Source organism: Psammomys obesus, unplaced genomic scaffold (assembly GCF_907164565.1).
Source record: "Psammomys obesus unplaced genomic scaffold, mPsaObe1.curated_primary_1811, whole genome shotgun sequence".
Classification (NCBI taxonomy): Eukaryota; Metazoa; Chordata; class Mammalia; order Rodentia; family Muridae; genus Psammomys; species Psammomys obesus.
The window spans coordinates 2,424,522-2,444,234 of NW_026585690.1; the positions used below are offsets into that span (position 1 = coordinate 2,424,522).

Consider the following 19,713-nt stretch of genomic DNA (forward strand, 5'->3'; position numbering starts at 1 on the left):
AAGTATGTGTGTGTGTGTGTGTGTGTGTTGCATGCACATGATTAAGCAAGCAAGCATGCCACACTCCCATATGCCACGTTCCCATGTGAAGAGGCCAAACAGGATCATTCCTCTCTCTCTGTTGCTTTGAACTGGCATCTCTCACTGAGCCCATAGCTTGCCACTCTGGGCTTAGCTGACTGTTTAGAGAACTGTTGGGCCCAGGTTGCCTCCAGCGCCCAGTGCTGGGACTGTGGGCATGCACAGTCATGCCTCGATGTTTTATACAGGTGTTGGGGATTCAAACACAGATTCCCCCTGCTCTGTTTTGTGTCATATATTAAGTTTTTTGTATGCATACTTTTTATTTTATTGAGATCGAATTTCACTATATAGCCATGGCTGGCCTGGAACAAACAGATCTACCTACCTCTGCCTCTTTGAGTGCTGATACTAAAGGCGTATGCCCCTATCATAAGCATTCTTTTTTGTTGTTGTTCTACATAGCTATATGACTTAAATTATTCCTATTTATTCAAACAACTGCTAAGTCTCTCAGTAACCATTTATTCTAACTTTTAATTCAGTATAGTTTGTAAAATCTGCTTTACTTTTAAATTAAATGGACCAAAAGCAGGATAATGCCACTTAATCCAAGAACCAGAGATCAGAAAGCATTTTAATGCACTATGCTATTTGGCGAACATGCCAAAGACATGTTGTCAGGTATATTTTAAATAATCTTTTAAAAATAAAAGATTATTTCAAATTAGAATTGTTTTGCAGATAGGCTCAGAAGCCAAATAATCTATCCTGGAAGAAGTTTAAACCTAAAAATATCTACTACAGAATTACTTTCTATATCATCAAGTAAAGCATTTAACTTTCCATAAATAATATGAAAACAATTCCTGTGGGTAACTGCTTCTCCCTTAGACTGAAGACGGACAGCTGATTGTTGAAGGGATGCTGGATATTTTCTGGGGAGTGAAAAGGCCGATACAGCTAAAGATACAGGATGAGAAGCAACTCTCTTCTATTGATCTGTTGAACTCACCAGAAACCTTTACCAGCAAAGGGTAAGCTATCTTCCCGTGTTATTCTTTGGATGGCCTCAGCATCTGTGTTTGCTGTGTGTGATCTTAGCGTAGGCTGCCTATGGCTGTGCATAGATGCTTAGAGCAATGTCACACCATTGCCATCATCTCCGTCACTTAGGTGTTTGGAAACCGTGTCTCTGGGGGTTAGGTGAATTTGTGCAGGATCCCATCCCTCCTTACCACTTGGTAGGACCAAAGGGACCTCTGTTCCATGGTTCTCCAGACCCTGTGCTTGGAGACCTGTCTGCCCCAGTGCTTCTCCCAGGAGACTGCATCTGGTCACCGGACGAGACAAGATAGAAAGGCAAGAAGATTTGGCTAGTCCCCACCTGACCTCCAAAAGTGGGGAAGAAAACTTAAATTTGTCCACTCCTTGGAACAAAGGAGCCTTCTTGTTTTCTGGAGAGAGGACTGAATTATGCTCAAGACAAGCGGAGCCGCTTAGCAGATCACAGCAATGTGCAGCTGAAGCTCGCTGCACAGAACAGCCCGAATAGATGGAGGCCACTGCACCTTGCATGTTTGATTTGGGTGGGGTTTGTCATTACCCTTTTAATTTTTTAAATTAATAATTATTCCAAAGAATAGTCATAACAGGGCTTGCTGCCTTTCTTCTGCATCTTTCATCCTCACCTCCTTTCTGACACACCCGGAGCCATGACAATTCTCTTCACATGTCTCATCTTTCTATCCATTACTGGAAGAGAAGAAAATGGAGAGGCAAGCTGCCAGGATGATGTGTTTCTGTGGACTGATCTTTGGCCACAATTAGGGAAAAGTAGGTACTGCCTTGTCCCGCCATGATTTTTACCTTTCCAACATTTCTCAAATATCATTCTTGGACAGGGCTGAACATTTTGCAATGCCCTAAACAGTTCATGCCATTTCTAATTTTCTAGTCAGCCTGCCTCGAAACCAGCCTACTTATCAACAGTTAATTGTCTGACTCACCTCTAGCAAATTCACCGCACTTTCCTGAAAGCCCTCCATGATCCTCCTCTCTACATTGAGCCCAATGACAACTTTTTTCTTTGTTTTTTTTTTTCTTTTTTATCTCCAGGACATACAGTTTATTGACTTTTACACAACTTGTCCCCCATCTAAAGTGTGAATTTCTAGGTAGCATGGGACACATCTTGAATTGCCTTTGCATCCCACTGCCCAGCACAAAGAAAAAGAAAGAAGGAGAGAGGGGGAGAGGGAGAGATAGAGGGATGAAGGAAGAGAAAAAGGGATAGAGAAATATGATAGATGGAGAAAGGCAGTGTGAGTGAGGGTAATAAGATCAAATGAAATCCTCAGAAACCTGTGAATAAATTACACCCGCTGTGTGTGACGACCCCCTCACCCCCCCCCGCCTCTTCTCACTAATCTCCTAACCAACCTAATGGCTGCTGCTGGGCACAGGACATGGTACTTATGAGCACAAATGGAGCCACAACCTCAGGCATCCAAGAAGCCTAGCACACCAAAGGTACAAGACAATTGACAAGGCTGATCACTCCAAAGACAGAAGCAGCATTTAAAAGTGATGAGCCTTGCTTTAAAAAAAAAAACTATACAGGTTATGAACTTGGAAAATTAGTGATCATGCTTCACATCTGTCTAAGAACTCACGGCAAATTTCTTTGCAGAGCCGACTCCATTTACTATATTGTAATTCATTTTGCTTCATTAAAACTATATAAGCATGAGGTATTAAGGCGATACGTCGAGGAGGTAGAAGGCACTTATGCTGTTATGTTAGGTCATTATTATTTTAATAGCTATTCAAAGATATGCTTTAATTTCTCAAATTCAAAATACTAGTTTTAAATTAAAAATATGGAAATTGTGGGGTGAGTTTTAGGAGCCAGGGCTTGGGGACATGGTGATATTATGTTCTTTTCTATGTCGTAGCAGACTATAAACTGTCACCTTCACACTGCCTCCTCGGCAGAGTCCATTGTCACCGAGAACATTGCTGGTACACTAGTAACTCTTCTCTTCACCGTGGCCAACCATGACAGAAACAGCATTCGGGGGGGGGGGGGTACTTTGGCTCACAGTTTCCAACCTCTCCTTCATGGTAGGAGAGGCATGCTAACTGAAGGGACTTCTTCCATAGCAGAGGGAGCTTGAGCCATTGCATGCTCATATCAGGAAGCAGGGAGCTCTGATCAAGCATCCTTTGATTGAGATTGATTAGTCAAGAGGACCTGGTGCAATCAGCTTTATACAGTCATGAAGGCACAACACAGACAGAACGGCTTTCCCTGTCCCCTGACTAAGATGGTGCGTCAGTACCCTAGGCATTGTTCTCTGCTTCAGTTCAGCCTTAGATGCCCTCCCTTGATCACCTTCCTCCGGGTGGCTCATTTAAATTCTGGGTCTTAATTGAACTGTGTAAAGAATTTAACCGTCCCCTCATCTCAAAACTCCTCTCATCCTCCTTTGCCTGCGCTGGGCATCGGTGGACAGAAGTTAACACCCCTGCTCAGATCCTCTTTCTCCCGTGGGTTAGTAGACACGGAAGGACATGGACAGTGTGTGCTTAGATGCAGGAAGGACTCCAGTTGAGTGCCTTTCCATACCTTCGGGAAAATCGTCACTCTTGTCATGTTAGTTTGTTTTCATCATTAGAAATGAGTCATGCTGAGGAAGTACTAGCCAAATGAGGACGGTGGAGACTTAAAAATAAGTCAGTTTATGTGAGCACTGACCAGTTCTGCGTGTATGGAAATGGCTCTGTAGGAGGGACTTAGTTTTCTCGGACCTGGGCCAAATGTTTTCTTACAGAAATTGTGTGTTCAAAACAAAACAAAACAACAAACAAACAAACAAAACAGACAAGAGCAGCCTCAGTAGGGTTATTTTTGCTTTCACTGGTTTTCATTTTTATTTTGACATCTTTCTAAAGTCAGTGTTGGCACATTTTAGACTTGCCATGGCAGAATGAAACAAAGAGCAAGAGGTGAACAGGTACATATTTGATTTGCATCAATAATGGGCTTTTTATGTTTTATATATAGGGAAGTGGCTGCATTCCATTTGCCTATCAAATTTCTAACTTCATTTTATTTTACAACTCATTATCACCCCTGTCATTTAGATTTGCTCGTGGTACACTTCCTGGTGTTTGGACAGAGCAACATAACTGTTCCATGTTTGGACATGTCCAGGTGTTTGGCATTAAAGTTTTAACCAGCTCTTGCTTGAAAAGTATGGGCAACCACCTTAAAGCTTAGTCATGTGCACGGTGTATGGAATGGTTCTTGAATTACACCATCCCAAACTATAAAGTAGTTGTTTTTAAACCTCTGCAATGAGCGATATGAAGGAAGGAGGCAAAAATGAATATATTTTTTTTGTAATTGCAGAGTAGTATTCCATTGTATAAATATACCACACTCTTTGTATCCATTCCTCCTAGACCCCTGCACAGATGTAGCCCATTGGCTGCTCAGTCTCCAAGTGGGTTCCCTAGTAAGGGGAACAGAGGCTGTCTCTGATATGAACTCAGTGGCTGGCTCTTTGATCACCTTCCCCTGGTGGGTGCAGCCTTACCAGGCCACAGAGGAAGACAATGCAGCCAGTTTTGATGAGACCAGATAGGCTAGGATCAGAGGGAAGGGGAGGAAGATATCCCCTATCAGTGGACTTGGGGAGGGGCAGGGGAGGAGAAGAGGGAGGGATGGTGGGACTGGGAGGAGATGAGGGAGAGGGCTGCAGTGGGGATACAAAGTGAATAAATTGTAATAAATATATATATATAAACATAAAATTAAATTTTGAAAAATGAATATATTGAGCCATGTTCCAGCCCCTGGGTTTACTGCACTTCAGGAAGCTAAGGAAACTGACAACTGATGGGCTGGCTGTCACATTTGCCAGAGTCGCCAAGCAGCTGTGGTGATCATAAATAGCCGTTATTTGTAGGACTGCTGGTCCTCTGTAGGAAACAGCATCTCGTTGCTTTGCCTTTTAGGTTTAGCTTCTCGATGGTACCTAGTTCCCATTGCCACCCCTCTTCTAATAGTGATTAAAGTTTTTATTTCTACCATGCTGTAAATTAGGGAAAATGTTCAATACTACATGTCACATTGCTAGAAAGTGAGTAGAGACCTGCACTGCTAGTACATAGAGCTCCTCCAGCTAGTAGAGTTTGCTCAAAAATTTATTCACAAATATTTTAAGAACATATTATCTACTTCTTATGGCTGTTGTGAATCAAACAAAACGAGAGTTACAAGAAGACTTCAAGGGAATTCCAAGATCAAGAAGGAAGCAATAGCCTTGCTTTGCCACTGCCTTCTGTTAGTGTGTATAAGATGGCTTCCATCGTGTGCTGGTTGTTGTCTGTCGGTGAGATAAAGTGCCATGACCAAAGCAACCCAAGAAAGAAATATTTGTTTTGGCTTTTGGTTCCAGAGGCCCACCATGGCAGGGCAGAAGGCATGGCATGGAGGCAGGAGCAGGAAGCTGGTGAGCACATTGTCACACATACACAGGGAGCAGAGAGAAGGAGACAGACAGACAGACAGACAGAGACAGAGAGGCAGAGAGATAGATAGAGAGCAGGAGGCAGCATAAGTTAACAAGTGCTCAAAGCTCATCCAATGACGTATTTCCTCCAGCAAGACTCATCTTCCTGAATTTGCCGTAATTTCTCCAAGCAAATGGAGGACCAAGTCTTCAAATACATGAGCCTTTTGGGACCATTATCATTCAAACCCCTGTCATGGACATTTAGGTAGAGTTAAGGTCCAGATAGCCTCGGTGTAAATACTTAGGGTTCATAATATAAAGGATTTGATGAAAGAGGCTCAAACCAGGACAAAATAATTACCACAAATAATAGGATCCATTTGCCTGGAGACTTCCAGGAATGCATTGGACCGAAAGTTGTGCCTGATTCATCATGAAAAGAGTTCAGGTGGTCATGATCACGGTGATGATGGTGATGATGATGGTGGTGGTAATGGTGATGATGATGGTGATGCCATTGAAGATGAAATTATTCTGATAATATTTTAGATATATACTGAGTGCTTAGCTATATTCAGGGAAAATTAACACATTAAATCCTGCCAATACACCTATCCTACTACGATTACTCTGATTTTGGAAATGAAGACAGTGAGGGCAAGGGAGAATGTGTAACTAACTTGTCTAAGGCCAGATAAATAAAATCAAAATGAATGGTGGTCATGTTTCATGCATTCTGAACACTTGAACTTTTGCTGGTAACCTTGATAATCTTCTACATGAGGTAATGATTTTCTAGTGAAGAAATTTTTCATACATTTCCATTTTGTAAATTGTATTTTTCAAAGCAGTTCAGGCCTTAAAGATAAGTAGCATATGTTATCATATTAGAGTCACCTATGTAACTATTTTAATGCTCTGGGTACTTTATTCATGAGTGTAAATGGCAATCTTCTATCTAAACCTCCCTAAAACCTGATGAGATATCTGTGTATGAGTAGCTTCTGTTAGTTTCTACCAGCCCCATACCAATATCCATTTTATAGAATCTTCATAATTTTTCATTTCAGTATATAGCTGAATTATTATGTCCCTAAATATACAGAGTTTGTTTAAAAGATATGCTTATCACTCAGGTATGGATATAATCTTTGTAAAGTGATAAACTTGTTTTATAGTTGAGTAATATATCTACCTACAGTACCTCTGTGTTTCTGAGACCCATCATATGGAATCAGTCTCACAGATTTGTTACTCGGCAGGAGGATGACGCGTTGGGGAGAATTTGATGACCTTTATCGGATCACCGAGCTGGACGGGAGCCAAGTTCTGGTGTCTGAAGGAAGGCATTCCCCTGAAGGTCAGTATCAAAGACTTATTACTGTGTTGTATTTTTAAGGACATACCACATGACTGCTAAATGTTTGCCTTCTACACAGCACTACTTGATGAACTCATGTGTATTTGTTTCTTAAGCATCTCAAGGGGCCTGATATCTTACATCACAGGAAAGGGAACTAAGGCCCAAAGTCTGTCTTCCTAGGAAAGGTCTAATAAGCTTGGCATCAGGACAAAACAGAGATTCAGGCTTGGTCCCATCACTTAGAATTGCTGTGTTCATTTGAAAGCTACTCAGCTCACCATGTTTGTATCTTACCTGTCTGAGTCCAGCCTGACAGAAGGATGGATTTTTCCAGCTCTTCCATGCTAAAATTCTGTATAACTTATACCCTCAATAAAGTCGGTCTAAAAGAGTGGAAACACCAATCATGTGATCACGTGAATCCTATGAGACATCGCTCACTAGCAGCATTCGCTGCCTGACCCATCTCACACACCCCATAATAAGTCAGCGTAAGCCAAGCCAAGCAGTGAACCACAGTGCTTTGGAACACCAGGAAACAGCAGTCCCGCTCATTAATAAAAGCATACCGGTGCCCCTACAATGCAAGGAGTTAGGCAGCTTAGAAGATAGGCAGCTGAATGATACGGGCTTGTGATCTTTACTCTTCCCAGACTATTTATCTTATCACAGCACTCTGAAGCCACAAGCAGAGGAGGAGCCAGCATCCCCATTGCTCTATAGGACCATGAGTGAGGCAGCTTTGGTGAGAAAAAGGACAAAGGCTCCAGTGATGTATAGAAAAGACAGACAGAGCCACAGAGCCTCTATCAACGGACACTTCTATAACCATGAGGTGAGCTTCGGTTCCTCTAATGAGGAATGGTGTCCATTGTGCTAACAATACCGTTTACTTCAACTTAGAATTTAAATCAGTCATACCGACAATGGCAGCGGGCGCCTAACACTTACCAATCCTTCCCTGGAGTAACTTGTAAACTGAGTTTAAGCATGGCCTTGTTCACTTCTTTCTCTCTTCGTTAGGTTTGTTTGTTTGTTTTTAAGCACAGATTTAAATTAATTACAATTACATATATAAGACCTGCAAAGGTTCAAGCCAGCTGGGCCATTGTACTGAAATGGGAGGAACTAGATAAGGGCCCCACTCCCAACCAAGTAGCTATTTGCAGTTGATGCCTGCTGGCAGAGGGCAAGCCATTTCCTCCAGTAGAGTGTCACTGGGTATATCAGGAGTAGTTGGCAAACACAAAATGAACCCTTCTTTATTTATGTTTAGTTTTATTTTCATAAATGGGCATTGTTGTTTTGCCTGCGTGCTTGTCTGCCTCTGTGCGTGAGTGTGCCATATCCCCCAGAACTGCAGTTACAGTTGTGAGCTGCTTTGTGGGTGCTGGGAATTGAACCCTGATCCCCTGGAAGACTAACCAATGCTCTTAACCACTGAGCCATCTCTACATCTCTTCATTTTTGTTTCATTTTGGCTTGGTCAGGGCATTTTTTTTTGTCTTGTTGGGTTTTTTGTTGTTTGCTTTGTTATTTCAGAGAGAATAAGAGAGGGAACAGAACAAGAAGTTGAAGATGAGGAAGATCTGGAAGGAGATGGGAGAGGGGAAACCATGATCAAATATATTGTATTAAATTTTTAAAATAAAAATAATTAATTACATCACATTTTGTAGCCTGCCCTTTAGATATTGTATTTTCACACAAAATGTTTGTACAAGTGTGGCTACAGTTGAGATAAAATTTCCATTCTGATATTCTTTTGCTAAGATGTGTAAAATGTATACATGTTTTTCTATAACACTTACAAGACATTCTACTTGTTGAAGGTATGAAATATATCCTTAGTTCTTCCAGATCAACTTATAAAGTCAGAGATGATTTAGCATGTTCAGGGAAATCTAACAAATGTCCAGGACCAGGCAATAGCGCCTATTTGTTCTGAAATTATCAGATTCCCCCATTATTATGTTGTAATTTGGGATCTAGACAAACATAATGATTGTTAGAAAACATTCTGACTTTAGGAAAGGTGGAGAAATATGGGTTTGGATGCTTTCTTCAAACTAAGGCTTTCTAAAGGGTCTTCATTCCTTTTCTGTTATGCTAGAATATTCTGACAAAAGCATCATAAGGGATGTATGCAATTCAAGCATGCATTCAAAGATTTTTCTCATGCCTCATATTCTAGCAAATGCTTGTGTACTCATACATTTTTGAAAATACTTAAAAGTCCTCTGCTGGAGCAAGTGCTCTTAACACTGACACACCTCTCAGCCCCCTAAACACGTGTGTGACATTTATATCATACCATTTGAAATTATTTTATTACTTGTCATAAGAATTAAGTCAGTTACTATTTATGAAGGGCTTAGAATAGTTGTATACAATATTTAGCATTATATTACAAAGTATAATAATAATTATTATACAATAATTGTTATTAAATCTGTGTTTATTTGAGAACTCTGTGACGTCATTAGGAGTAGTATCAACACTTCTCGGAATTACATATTCCTACACTTCAAGTTCAAGACATTGACCACTGTTGATTGACAGAGTCTTAAGGTCTTCTATGGTTTTGTTATTTTTCTTTTAGACATCCATTTTCACCCCAACCTTTGGATCAGAAACTAAGGTCAGAACAAATAGTAACATGAGGACTGAAGAAGTAATAAAGCAACTTCTCCAAAAATTTAAGGTAATTGCTAGTACTGACCTGAGCTATATCATGCATGTAGAGAAACTAATGGAGGCACATAAATGGAACTCTTCTGAAAAAGAGCTGTGGGCTGTGAGCCAGCAACTTATGTTCAGTTCTGGTGGATCTTTTCCTCAGAGCAACTAAAGCCTGGAAATCCACATTATTCCCCCAGGAGCTGAGAAGACTTCACGCTGAAAGTGAGGGCCAAATGGGACACCTGCAAATACTCTGGATCTGAGAACATCATCTGAAACAATTACATTTATTTGTTTCTTTCTATTGACAGATTGAGAATAGCCCTCGGGATTTTGCTCTCTACATTATTTTTGGAACAGGAGGTAAGAAAATTTGCTCACTCCAGCCATGTTGGTTTTCTGTCCATAAGAAAGGCAGAACAGCAGGCCACTTGATTCTGTCAAAAAAGGGGGGGGAAGCAGAATACACAAGAAAGAAGAGACAGGAAAGGGCTCGTTGTAATTGATGATTACAGAGTTTTGGTGTAAGCTAACTACCTACTCTTCCACTGAGCTACACTTCCATCCATGGAGAAATGCTTCTAGAATAACATATATGTTCTCCAGTTCCAGACAGATAACCTAAGGATCAATATCTTCCAAGAGTTTATGATACAAAGGACTTTGCTTGTTTGCCGGACTTTACGTTGTCTGAGTGGAGGTCAGAATTTCAGAAATCCCTCCATGGAGGGCTCTCCAGGAGGAGCTGGGCTGTCTGGTCACCTCTGTACTTACTCCCTTCTCCCTTCCTTGCCCTAGCTCTTTCGTCATCCCTCCATGGCCCTTCTCTCTGACCTTGTTACTTTGCTCTTTCTTCCTTGTCACTGGGGCTGACACATTGTAAGAATCTGAGCTCTCCCTTGGGAGAGAACATGAACAGAACTCTGCGGGGGATATGTTTTCAGTAATGGTTCCCCATCATCATGAAGCAGGAAGCTTAGGAATGTAAAGTGCGGACATGAATGGGGTTGCGAAACCAAGTTAGCTTTAGGCTTAAAGGCCAAGAGAGGGTTCCGCTGTGCTGAGGGGAGGAGCAGAACTGTGAGGGCTTCCTGTGGCTTCGCAGAAGAAATCAGCACACACTGAATGGGAATGAAAATGGGAATAAAGTGAATTCAGAGACGAGAAACAGATTTGATCATTCTGAGAAAAGAAGTGAGGAAAAAATGAATTGAATGACACTGGGCTTCTCTACGTGGGTCATTTTTATTAAAAGGCAATCCCAGATAGGAGATTACTTTGACAAAATATAAGAAGTAGCTTTGTGGTGGGGTTACTCTAACTTTTTAAATGTGAGCTTCTGAGAATGTATCAATTTTCTTTCGTCTCATTTTCATGGCTGAATAGATGAGGCCTGCAGATAAATGACAAGGACTAATCTCATTAATTCCGCATTTATATTTTAGTTCTTGGAATACCCAAGAACTGAATGTGAGGAGGAAACAAAAGGAAGAATTAAGAACAGCTATAACGAACTTGGAAATAGTTATTACATTAACTGAACTTGGAAATAAATGCTGTGTCAATGAATGGATGAACAAATGGAAAATTATAAAGAACGAAGCCATTGTTCCCTCAGTAGGACTACAGCTTTGTCTAAATGACCTAGCTGACACTAAGGTCAAATTATTTGAACTAGTAAGCCAGACCACATATTGAGAGGAAGAAGTTCATTTGTAGTTTATGTAAATTTTTATCTTTTTCCATTTCAAATTATAGTAATCTCTTCTCATCTGAAATATCGCCTTGTGTGGCTACCATTAGCCAGTGTCAGACATAGTACAAGAATATTGATGGACTTTTCCAGACATAGCAATTTATATGCTTTAAAGTGCATACTGTCAAAGTATAGTGATGAACTCTTGCGCTGTCCAGCCATGCCTCTCCCTGGGATGAATCATCCATTTGTCCGTTGTATCCATACTATAGACGCAACCTCCCCTTTAGTCACTTAGCATCAGAGTGAGAAGTGAGGGGCCACAGTGTGTCTGTTTTTTTGTTTGTTTGTTTTGTTTTTGTTGTTGTTTTTGGTAATGTCATCAAGGAAGTATAAAAGTACAGTGCTGATAGTCTTATTAGAATAATTGGTGGGGTTGTTCTATTTTGTTACTAGTGATGTTCTGTCTTACTATGACTAATTTATAAATTAAGCTTTAGTATAGACATGTATTTAAAAAAAACAGATATACAGCACTATATACCACTTACTGCGTCCCGTGGGTAATGGGGCGTGGCCGTCTTTTGTTTCCATTTGCAGAGCAGAGAAAGCTAAAGAAGACAGATGTCCCACTCCTGCAGAGGCTCCTACAAGGCCCTTCCAAAAGCAATGCCCGGATCTTCCTCATGGATAAAGACGCAGAGGAGATCAGCAGTGACGTATGGCCGCCCACGCCTCCCTGAGTTTTCGAATCTCCCTCTGACTCAGCGCTTCTTACATAAGCCCCTCTCTTCTCCTTTTCAGGTGGCTCAGTACATTAATTTTCACTTTTCTTTCTTGGAATCCATCCTTCAAAGATTAGACGAGGAAGAGAAAATGGAGACTGAAAGGATAATGGCCAGGTGAGGCAGGGGTGCGCGCCGGGGGTAGATTCAGGGCGCGCCAGGTGCCCTGTTTCACCCATTCTTCCTTTTTCAGATTCAGTACCGAAAGGGCCTTTATACTGGAGTGTCTCCAGAGGAAGCAGGCAGCGAAGACAGAGACCACGGTCTAGAAGCCCAGCCCTCCTGCCAGCTGGCCCTCCTGGCTGAGCTGGAGAGGACACTGTTGAATGAATGTACGGTCGGCTCCCGGGTTCTGAGACCTGTGACCTCGCAGCTGTGGAAAACCGAATGGCAAACGGCCTCCTTCCTCTGCGCAACGATGAGGTTGGCTGCGGTTCAGAGTTGGACGAAGGCAAGACTGGACCCCCTCTCAGTAACTGAAGGAAGCCTGGGTACCATGCAGTCCAAATACCGTTGATAGCACATTCCGAGGTTGGAGCGGCCTCTGCTGATGTCATGCGGTTGAAACTTGCTTTATCTTTCACTCGTACGAGAACTGAGATATTGGCTGACTCACCAGTGACTGGAAATAAACACTCCCAGTTCTTGATGTCAACAAGAAACATTCTCAAGCCGGCAGGGGTCTCAGTTGATCATGTTTCATAGCTGTGTAAACACTCAAGCGTTTACATAAAGTTTAGAAGTAAATCTATGACCTTGATGGTTTTTAGCTCCATCTGTCCTTTCAGAATAAAATGGTCTGGGACTTTGTAAAGAAACCTAAACTCAGGGCTGGAGAGATGGCTAAGTGTTGAAGAGCACTGTCTACTCTTCCAGAATACCTGGGTTCAGGTCCCAGCACCCACGTGATAGCTCTCAACCCAGGCCCTTCATTTGCTCCCTGCCCTTCTATTCTCCGGATGCCGACTTCCAAGCTGTTTTAAGTGTCTTAAAAATCGGTTGAATTCATTTTCTTTTACCTTTGTAAACAAATACACCGCAGACATAGAATGTCCTGTTACTAGCTAGAAGAGCACGTGACCCCCAGACGCCCAGCTGGTGCTGACGATTGCTGTGGATGAAGCCAAGCTGCTGCAGCTGAGCCGCCGGGCGAGGCATCACAGAGTCCTTGCTGTCCTGTGAGTTACCCTCCAGGTACACATACGGTCTGCTAATCCTGCTGGGGGAAAAAAAAAAATGCTATGGGACTTTATTTGTAAACTCTTATCATAGTGAAGTCTTAATAACCCTTATCATCGTGAAGTCTTAATCAATATTTTTCTGTCTCCAAACTACTCCATTTGGCATCCTAGCTGCTAGCCCTGGAGAAATCTCTGGATGCAAACAGAAAAATCTTTCCTGGAGCCCGAGAAACCGCAATGGTTTTCTAGCGCGCCCTCTGCTGGCAAAGTATGATATTGTGCAGGGCGCAGAGGAAGCTGTAAAAGGGTCCGCTCCACCCACCGCTGTCCCCCGGGTTTTCACAGGGCTGATCTCAAACTGAATTGGGGCCTAGAATATAAAAACTGGCAAATCGGCTCAACAAGATCACTGTTAGCAAAGATCAAACTAGTCAACGGGTAGTGACGATGCGTGCTGCAGCAAATGGGTTTTTTCCCCCTGAATGTGTTAGATACAAGATTAGCCTTGTAAGATGCTGTATAGACATCAGAGATACAGAGGCGTTCTTCAGAGTTATTACACTGACGTTTATTGTGACAAAAAGATGTAAGGAGAGTAAGTGTTCAAAAACAAAAAAAAAATAGTAAAAGGCAAAACATTTGCTCAGAAAAAAATGATTTAAAAGGCAAAAAAAACTTGCTCAAAATGTTACAACCATTAGATTTTTATTTTAATAATCTAGATCTCTTTATGAAGATAAGAATAGAAAACCATATTGTGAAATATCCGTCTCTTAGGTTATATATTTACTTGTGTATTTGCACACGGACACGGATATTGTATATCCACTCACAAACCCAAACCAAGTTATAGAATTATTTGTGATTTGTTTCTCTAGCTCTTGTAAGTGTGTTAAACATTATATAATGATGCATTAATTTTCTGATCAGGAAATGCAAAATATGTTGCATGAACGTTCTCCACAAAAAGTAAGAAGTCCATACAAGAACAGATTCTCACTGGATGCAAAATATTTTTAATTATTCAAATGAGCCATTGACCTTACCTTTGCGATGTTTTAAAAAAAAAAAAAAACCCTTTACTATCTGTCCTCCTTAATCTTTCTGCAGAGCGTCAGGACGTAATGATTGCTGCTTATTTTTCCCTAAAAAACGATTATAAACGTGTGGCATTTGATGCGATGTTAGGTTAGACTGGGATGTGGGCTGACTTGACCCAGACAAGTTAACCACATCGCATGATTATAGCTTCTCCAAGCGGAGAACATTAACCTATCCATGCTTTCAGCAGCTAGAAGTTCTAAGGGACTGAGCAAGGCAGGCGGGAGGGAGAGCGAGGGACTGGAGATTTGATCACGGAGTTGCTGAGGCTCCTTGAATTTGCCACTGGATCACTTCCTTAGGCGCATGAAGGTCTGAGCCTTGGGGGGGGGGGGAAGCCTGTTTGATCGAGAGCTGGGGCTTTCCACAGAAAGCCAGCAGGCTCTCCAGCTGTCTCCTAAGTGGGTCTGGAGCCTTCAAAGGCTGCACTTATCCTAATCGCTTGGGTGCAACTTCCTGAGCCAGAGAACCCGCTAGAGGCACTCCGGGTACCAGGTCTTCAGAAACTGTGAGATCAGAAACTTCAGCTGTGATGAGCCGCTAAATGCTAAAATGGCTTCATAGCCCTAGATGACTTTTGCACTTTCTGAGGCCAAATCTACTTCAGCTGTTTTTGTATGATGAAAAACCATAAACTTTTGTCCAAAATAAAGGGCTTTTCATTGTTTTAGGTGACCCAGATATTTCATTGTCAGTTACATACTAATCATAGTCTGTTGCATGTATCATTGTACTTTTTGTACTTCATATCATGTCTTATACCTAGGAGATGCTCAATAAAATGGATAGACAATTCATGCGTTCATGAATTACCTAAAGTATCCTTACAATCTCTACTGTACGTACGTCTCCTTGCTCACAAGTCTGATCCAGTAGCTGGACACTTTGCTATGTTTATTTTCTTATCTAACATCAACTGCCCCTCAAAAAAAACCCACCACCAAAAATATCTTTTCTGAGCTCAGGCCTCTGAAATGTTCAGTTAGCCGGCATTACAGAGGAATCCAGTTGCAGGCTATGCTGATTGGTTTGAGAAACTGAAATACTAAGCATTCCATTTCCAAGGCAGCTGATGAAGGGGAGAGACAGCAGACCTAACTTCACCATGTTGAAATAAGTACATGGGAAACGCATGATAGGATGTTATTAGCAAGGCAGCCTTTAATCATATTCATTTGTACATTCAATAGCATTTAATACATTAGGTTGACATCAATATTTGATCAACAAAACCTGAGATTTCATATAATTCTTGTACTATTTGCCTTCTGCCTTGCCCAGCTTTATATACGCCAACTTGTGTACAATCTCAAGACATTATTTTTTGAATTCCACTTTATATATGAGGAAAGTAATCCTGGAAAGGCTAGGAGATTGACTAAGGTATTAATCGGAAGGAATGGGTAGGATTGGAACCCATGGCCAGCATGATGGATGTTGAGCATTGAATCCCAGGAGACTAGTTCCAAGACCCTGCTTCAGACATTGCCATCTAATGACGCTAAAGTACTTCCTGTAAAATGGACAATTTGTGTATACCCTCCAGCCTCCCAGATACTCTAAGCCACCTCTAGCTTACTTATAATTAGGACAATGCAAATGATATGCAAATAGCTGTTACACTGTGTTGTTTAGGGAGTAATGACAAGACCACTGGCACAGCAATATTTAACGGTCTCTACTCCAGTCAACTGAATACACAGGAGCAGAAGGGAGATGCCTGTAGCTGCTTCGCTAAACAGTTGTGAGAGCAATGTGACTATCACACGTAAATGCTGGTGCTTTGCATGTAAGAAGTGCTGAGCGGAAGGATCTGTCATATTCAAATCGGCGTACGTCACACACACCCTTCCCCCACTGCAGCCTTCTCGTCCACTAACCCTGATTGCCCGCAGCTACTTTATTTTTGTTTCACGGCTAGCCAAGTGGGGCTGAGGAGATAGCTCAGTGGGTGCAGGGCTTGCCGCAAAAGCATGAGGTCCTGAGTTCAGATCTCCAGAATGCAGGCAAAGCCAGATGCAACCCTGTAATCCCAGTGCTCCTACGGCAAGATGGGAAGTGGAGACAGGAGGACCCCGAGAATCTCGTGGGCAAGCTAGCCCAGTGAACACAGCGGCAAACGAGGTTGGAGGTGATAGCCGACACGAGAGTTTGTGTTTCTGCTGTCACACATCTGTCATGGCAGGCAGATGTGTGCCCACACTCAGACACAAAGACACACACATACACAAGATTCAAAACACAATACAAAAACCACAGCCAAATGGATCACTCACATTCTCTGAATCTCTTTCGCCACGTGTCCAGCTGTTGGAGCCATGCTTGTCTAGTTCTGGGTAAGCCTCTATCCTTCGGTGACCTTTCGTGGTCTCAGTTTTACCAAGTGGTCTCCAACCCCTGTGCACTGTGATTGCCTGCTTCATGTTTGGGATACCGGACATGTGAACTATGCCTTTATTATAATGCTTAAATTGATTGTGTCTTATATCGACAAGTCAGTGGCTTCCCATGTTTATCTCTATTCTGTGTGTGTGCATTACACATAAGAACAAGTCTCTAGAGAGGCCAGAAGAGTGGTCCTCCAAACTAGAGACACAGGCAACAACGATCTGCTAAATGTGGGTGTGGGGAACCGAACTTGGGCCCTCTAAAAGAACTGTATGTGTCCTTAGCGGCTGAGCCATCTCTTCTGTCTCCACCACGGTATTTTGCACCGTGCGTTGAATGCATGGGATGGTCAACAGATGTGAATGTTGCTAACGTATGAAAGCCTATTGATAATTCTAGAGTAGGAAGAAAACAATTAAGATTAAGTAAAGAACATCATGAAAAGCTTTCTGTTTCTTCAATCAAAATAAGTCACTATTTAGTAAGCACTAAACTATTAATGTTTGTTTTATCAGATAAGAGAATCGTAGAAAAATTTAAAAGTCCCAGTTATGAGTCCTGTTATTTTCAGCAGAATTTCCAGAGTAAAGAGCAGGCACCCAAAGATGCCCAAATTAATATAAATGTATCAGGAGCTGTTGCTGGCAATGTCAACAGTGCACACAGACAGGAGGCAGAGGGAGGCAGAACCTATCCACAAAGGTACCCTCATTAGCATATTTCCCTCAGCTCATCAGCAGTCATTCCCGGAAGTGGTACAGCTCCATGTTGGACCCAGAAGTCTTCGTTGTGGGGGACCCAGCAGCCAGTTCCCAGCAAGATGTGGCTGTGAAGAGTTTAAGTTAGCCAGAATATAACTCCATTTTGAAATAAAGATTTTGACTGGGAGCTGAATTCAGGTACCAGGAAATATCACAGAATGTACACCTGGCAGAAAACAAAGTTAACTCTCCTAGCAACAGCCTCCAGGAAATATAACAAAATAAATGCTTCATAGAAAATAGAGACAAACTCCCTGCCAATAATCAATGGGAATCGGTTGAGAATCGGGTGGGAAAATTCTCCCCAATGTTTCAGATATGGTTTAGAAAAATAGCCATCATGATTATATGCCTCAGCCATTGTGATTGTGTGCCTCAGAAAAGGTCACCCCGCCCTGCTAAACTTCACCCAATTATTTAACGCCAAGACTTGTGCCCCCTGCTTGCTGCCACGGAAACCTCCTGCTCCCAGACTTTCCCTTTAAGAATCCTGTTCACTCAGAGCTTAGGGTCCCCCTTCTCTACTGCTGCATCAGTGAGACTTGGGTCCCGAGTTCGATCGCGCTCGTAATAAAGCTCTCTTGCAATTGCATCGAATCGTCTCCTGGTGGTCTCTGAGGGTCCCGTGAACCTGGCATAACAGCTGCATATTCAATTGGCTGGAGGCCTTGAATGTTCTTTTTGCCGCTGCACTTGAGAGGCAGGAGAGCTCTGAGGGGACTCCTCTAGGAGCCATTTGTTAAGGGGAGAGGAAAGACGGTGTGGACTAGCCGGCGTTCTGCTACCCCCCTGAGCCAGTGAGGCCGCGGCAGTCCGTCGACTTGTCATCTTGAGCACTGCTGATCTCACCCGCCGGTGACCCTACAGCAACATGCTCTGGGATGTGTTGGCCTCTAAGAGGTATTGGCACCTCGTGATCAGTTGTTGTCCCTACGGAAAAGAACAGGCATAACTGTGAGAGGGAAGGAGGAGTCAAGACTACTATGGTCCTGGTCCCTAAACAGAAAAGTCTTCAAGCTTCCGTGTTGGATGCGGGAGGTGGCTACATCACGCCCCTTCCCCGGGTGTCAGCCTTCCCCACAGGCCTAGTCACTTAAAGACTCAGTTAACCGCAGTCATTTCTCACTTTCGGGACCTCAGGTCTGAAATATTTTCATCTGTTCTCAAGGCAGGCTTTTTTTTTTTTTTTTGGCTGCACGATAACACACATGTTACAAACAGATGCACTCATGTACGCATGCACCCACATGCACAGATACACGTGGCAAACACGCCCACATATCCGCATACCTGTGCACGCACACCTGAGCTGACTTGCATTCCTAAGCTCCCTGGCGTTCCTGGGAGCATGCTGGCTGTGTTAATTTAGTCCCTCCTCCCGGCCTCAGGCATCATCACAGTCCGTCACTTAGGCAGATCAGCATCTTTACAGACTTGCTTTGACATATGCTTCTGGACTTTAAGAAATCCCTCCTCTTTCAATAACCTGTGAGTTTTTAGGTCAGTTTTCATGGGAAGTTACCACAAAAGCTTAACCCAAGATCTTATTTGATCTTCATGTGTCTGAAGCTACTGGTAACAGAAATCTGCTCCATGTCTATCTTTTCTGACGTCATTTATCCCATAGTTCCTTGGTAAATTGTAACTGTTATAGTGACCAGAAATGTGTAAATACATCTCTGGTTAAAGTAAGGTAGGAGGAAGGCATCCAGGAAAACCGATTTATTTATTCTCTTATGGCATTGTGGACTAAAGTTGGGGCCATGTGCTAAGTGAAGGCTCCATCAGGAAGCTACGTAGCTTCATTGTGAGCCCAGAAAAACAGAAAACAGTCTAGCCCAAAAACCATGAAGACGGTCCAGAATGAAACCAAACCACATGGCCTCACATGAAGCCCACACAAGACTGCTGGAGAAAAAGTAGGCTCGGGCTGGGTGGGCATGCTCACAAACACTTTAACCCCAGGGCTGATATGATGGAGACAAGAGGATTGCTCCGAACTCCAGGCTGGCCTTGGCTACATAGTGAGTTCCAAGCCAGCCTGGGCCATGTGGTAACACTCTTCCAAGAAAGAGGAGGGAGGGAGGAAGAGAGGGAAGGGAAGGAGGAAGGAAGGAAGGAAGGAAGGAAGGAAGGAAGGAAGGAAGGAAGGAAGGAAGGAAGGAAAGAAAGAAAGAAAGAAAGAAAGAAAGAAAGAAAGAAAGAAAGAA

The 19,713-nt window shown here is 42.6% G+C and overlaps 2 protein-coding genes across 4 annotated transcripts in view; one reads left to right on the plus strand and one right to left on the minus strand.

Annotated features, from left to right (window-relative positions):
* Window positions 1-15,147, plus strand: part of Rassf6 (Ras association domain family member 6) — a 36,677-nt gene extending 21,530 nt beyond the window's left edge. For 2 of the 3 annotated variants that reach the window (XM_055596464.1, XM_055596472.1), the window contains exons 4-11: window positions 916-1,058; window positions 6,809-6,906; window positions 7,563-7,744; window positions 9,512-9,613; window positions 9,903-9,954; window positions 11,888-12,006; window positions 12,092-12,189; window positions 12,266-15,147. In XM_055596464.1, coding sequence (XP_055452439.1) covers window positions 916-1,058; window positions 6,809-6,906; window positions 7,563-7,744; window positions 9,512-9,613; window positions 9,903-9,954; window positions 11,888-12,006; window positions 12,092-12,189; window positions 12,266-12,341 — 870 coding nt within the window. In that variant the 3' untranslated portion in view covers window positions 12,342-15,147. The other variant, XM_055596477.1, reaches the window with a different exon arrangement.
* Window positions 15,148-18,364: 3,217 nt separating this feature from the next.
* LOC129668492 (alpha-fetoprotein-like) overlaps window positions 18,365-19,713 on the minus strand; it is a 42,476-nt gene continuing 41,127 nt past the window's right edge. Inside the window, 1 exon segment of the mRNA XM_055596500.1 lies at window positions 18,365-18,433. Within this exon segment, the coding sequence (XP_055452475.1) occupies window positions 18,365-18,433 (69 nt within the window).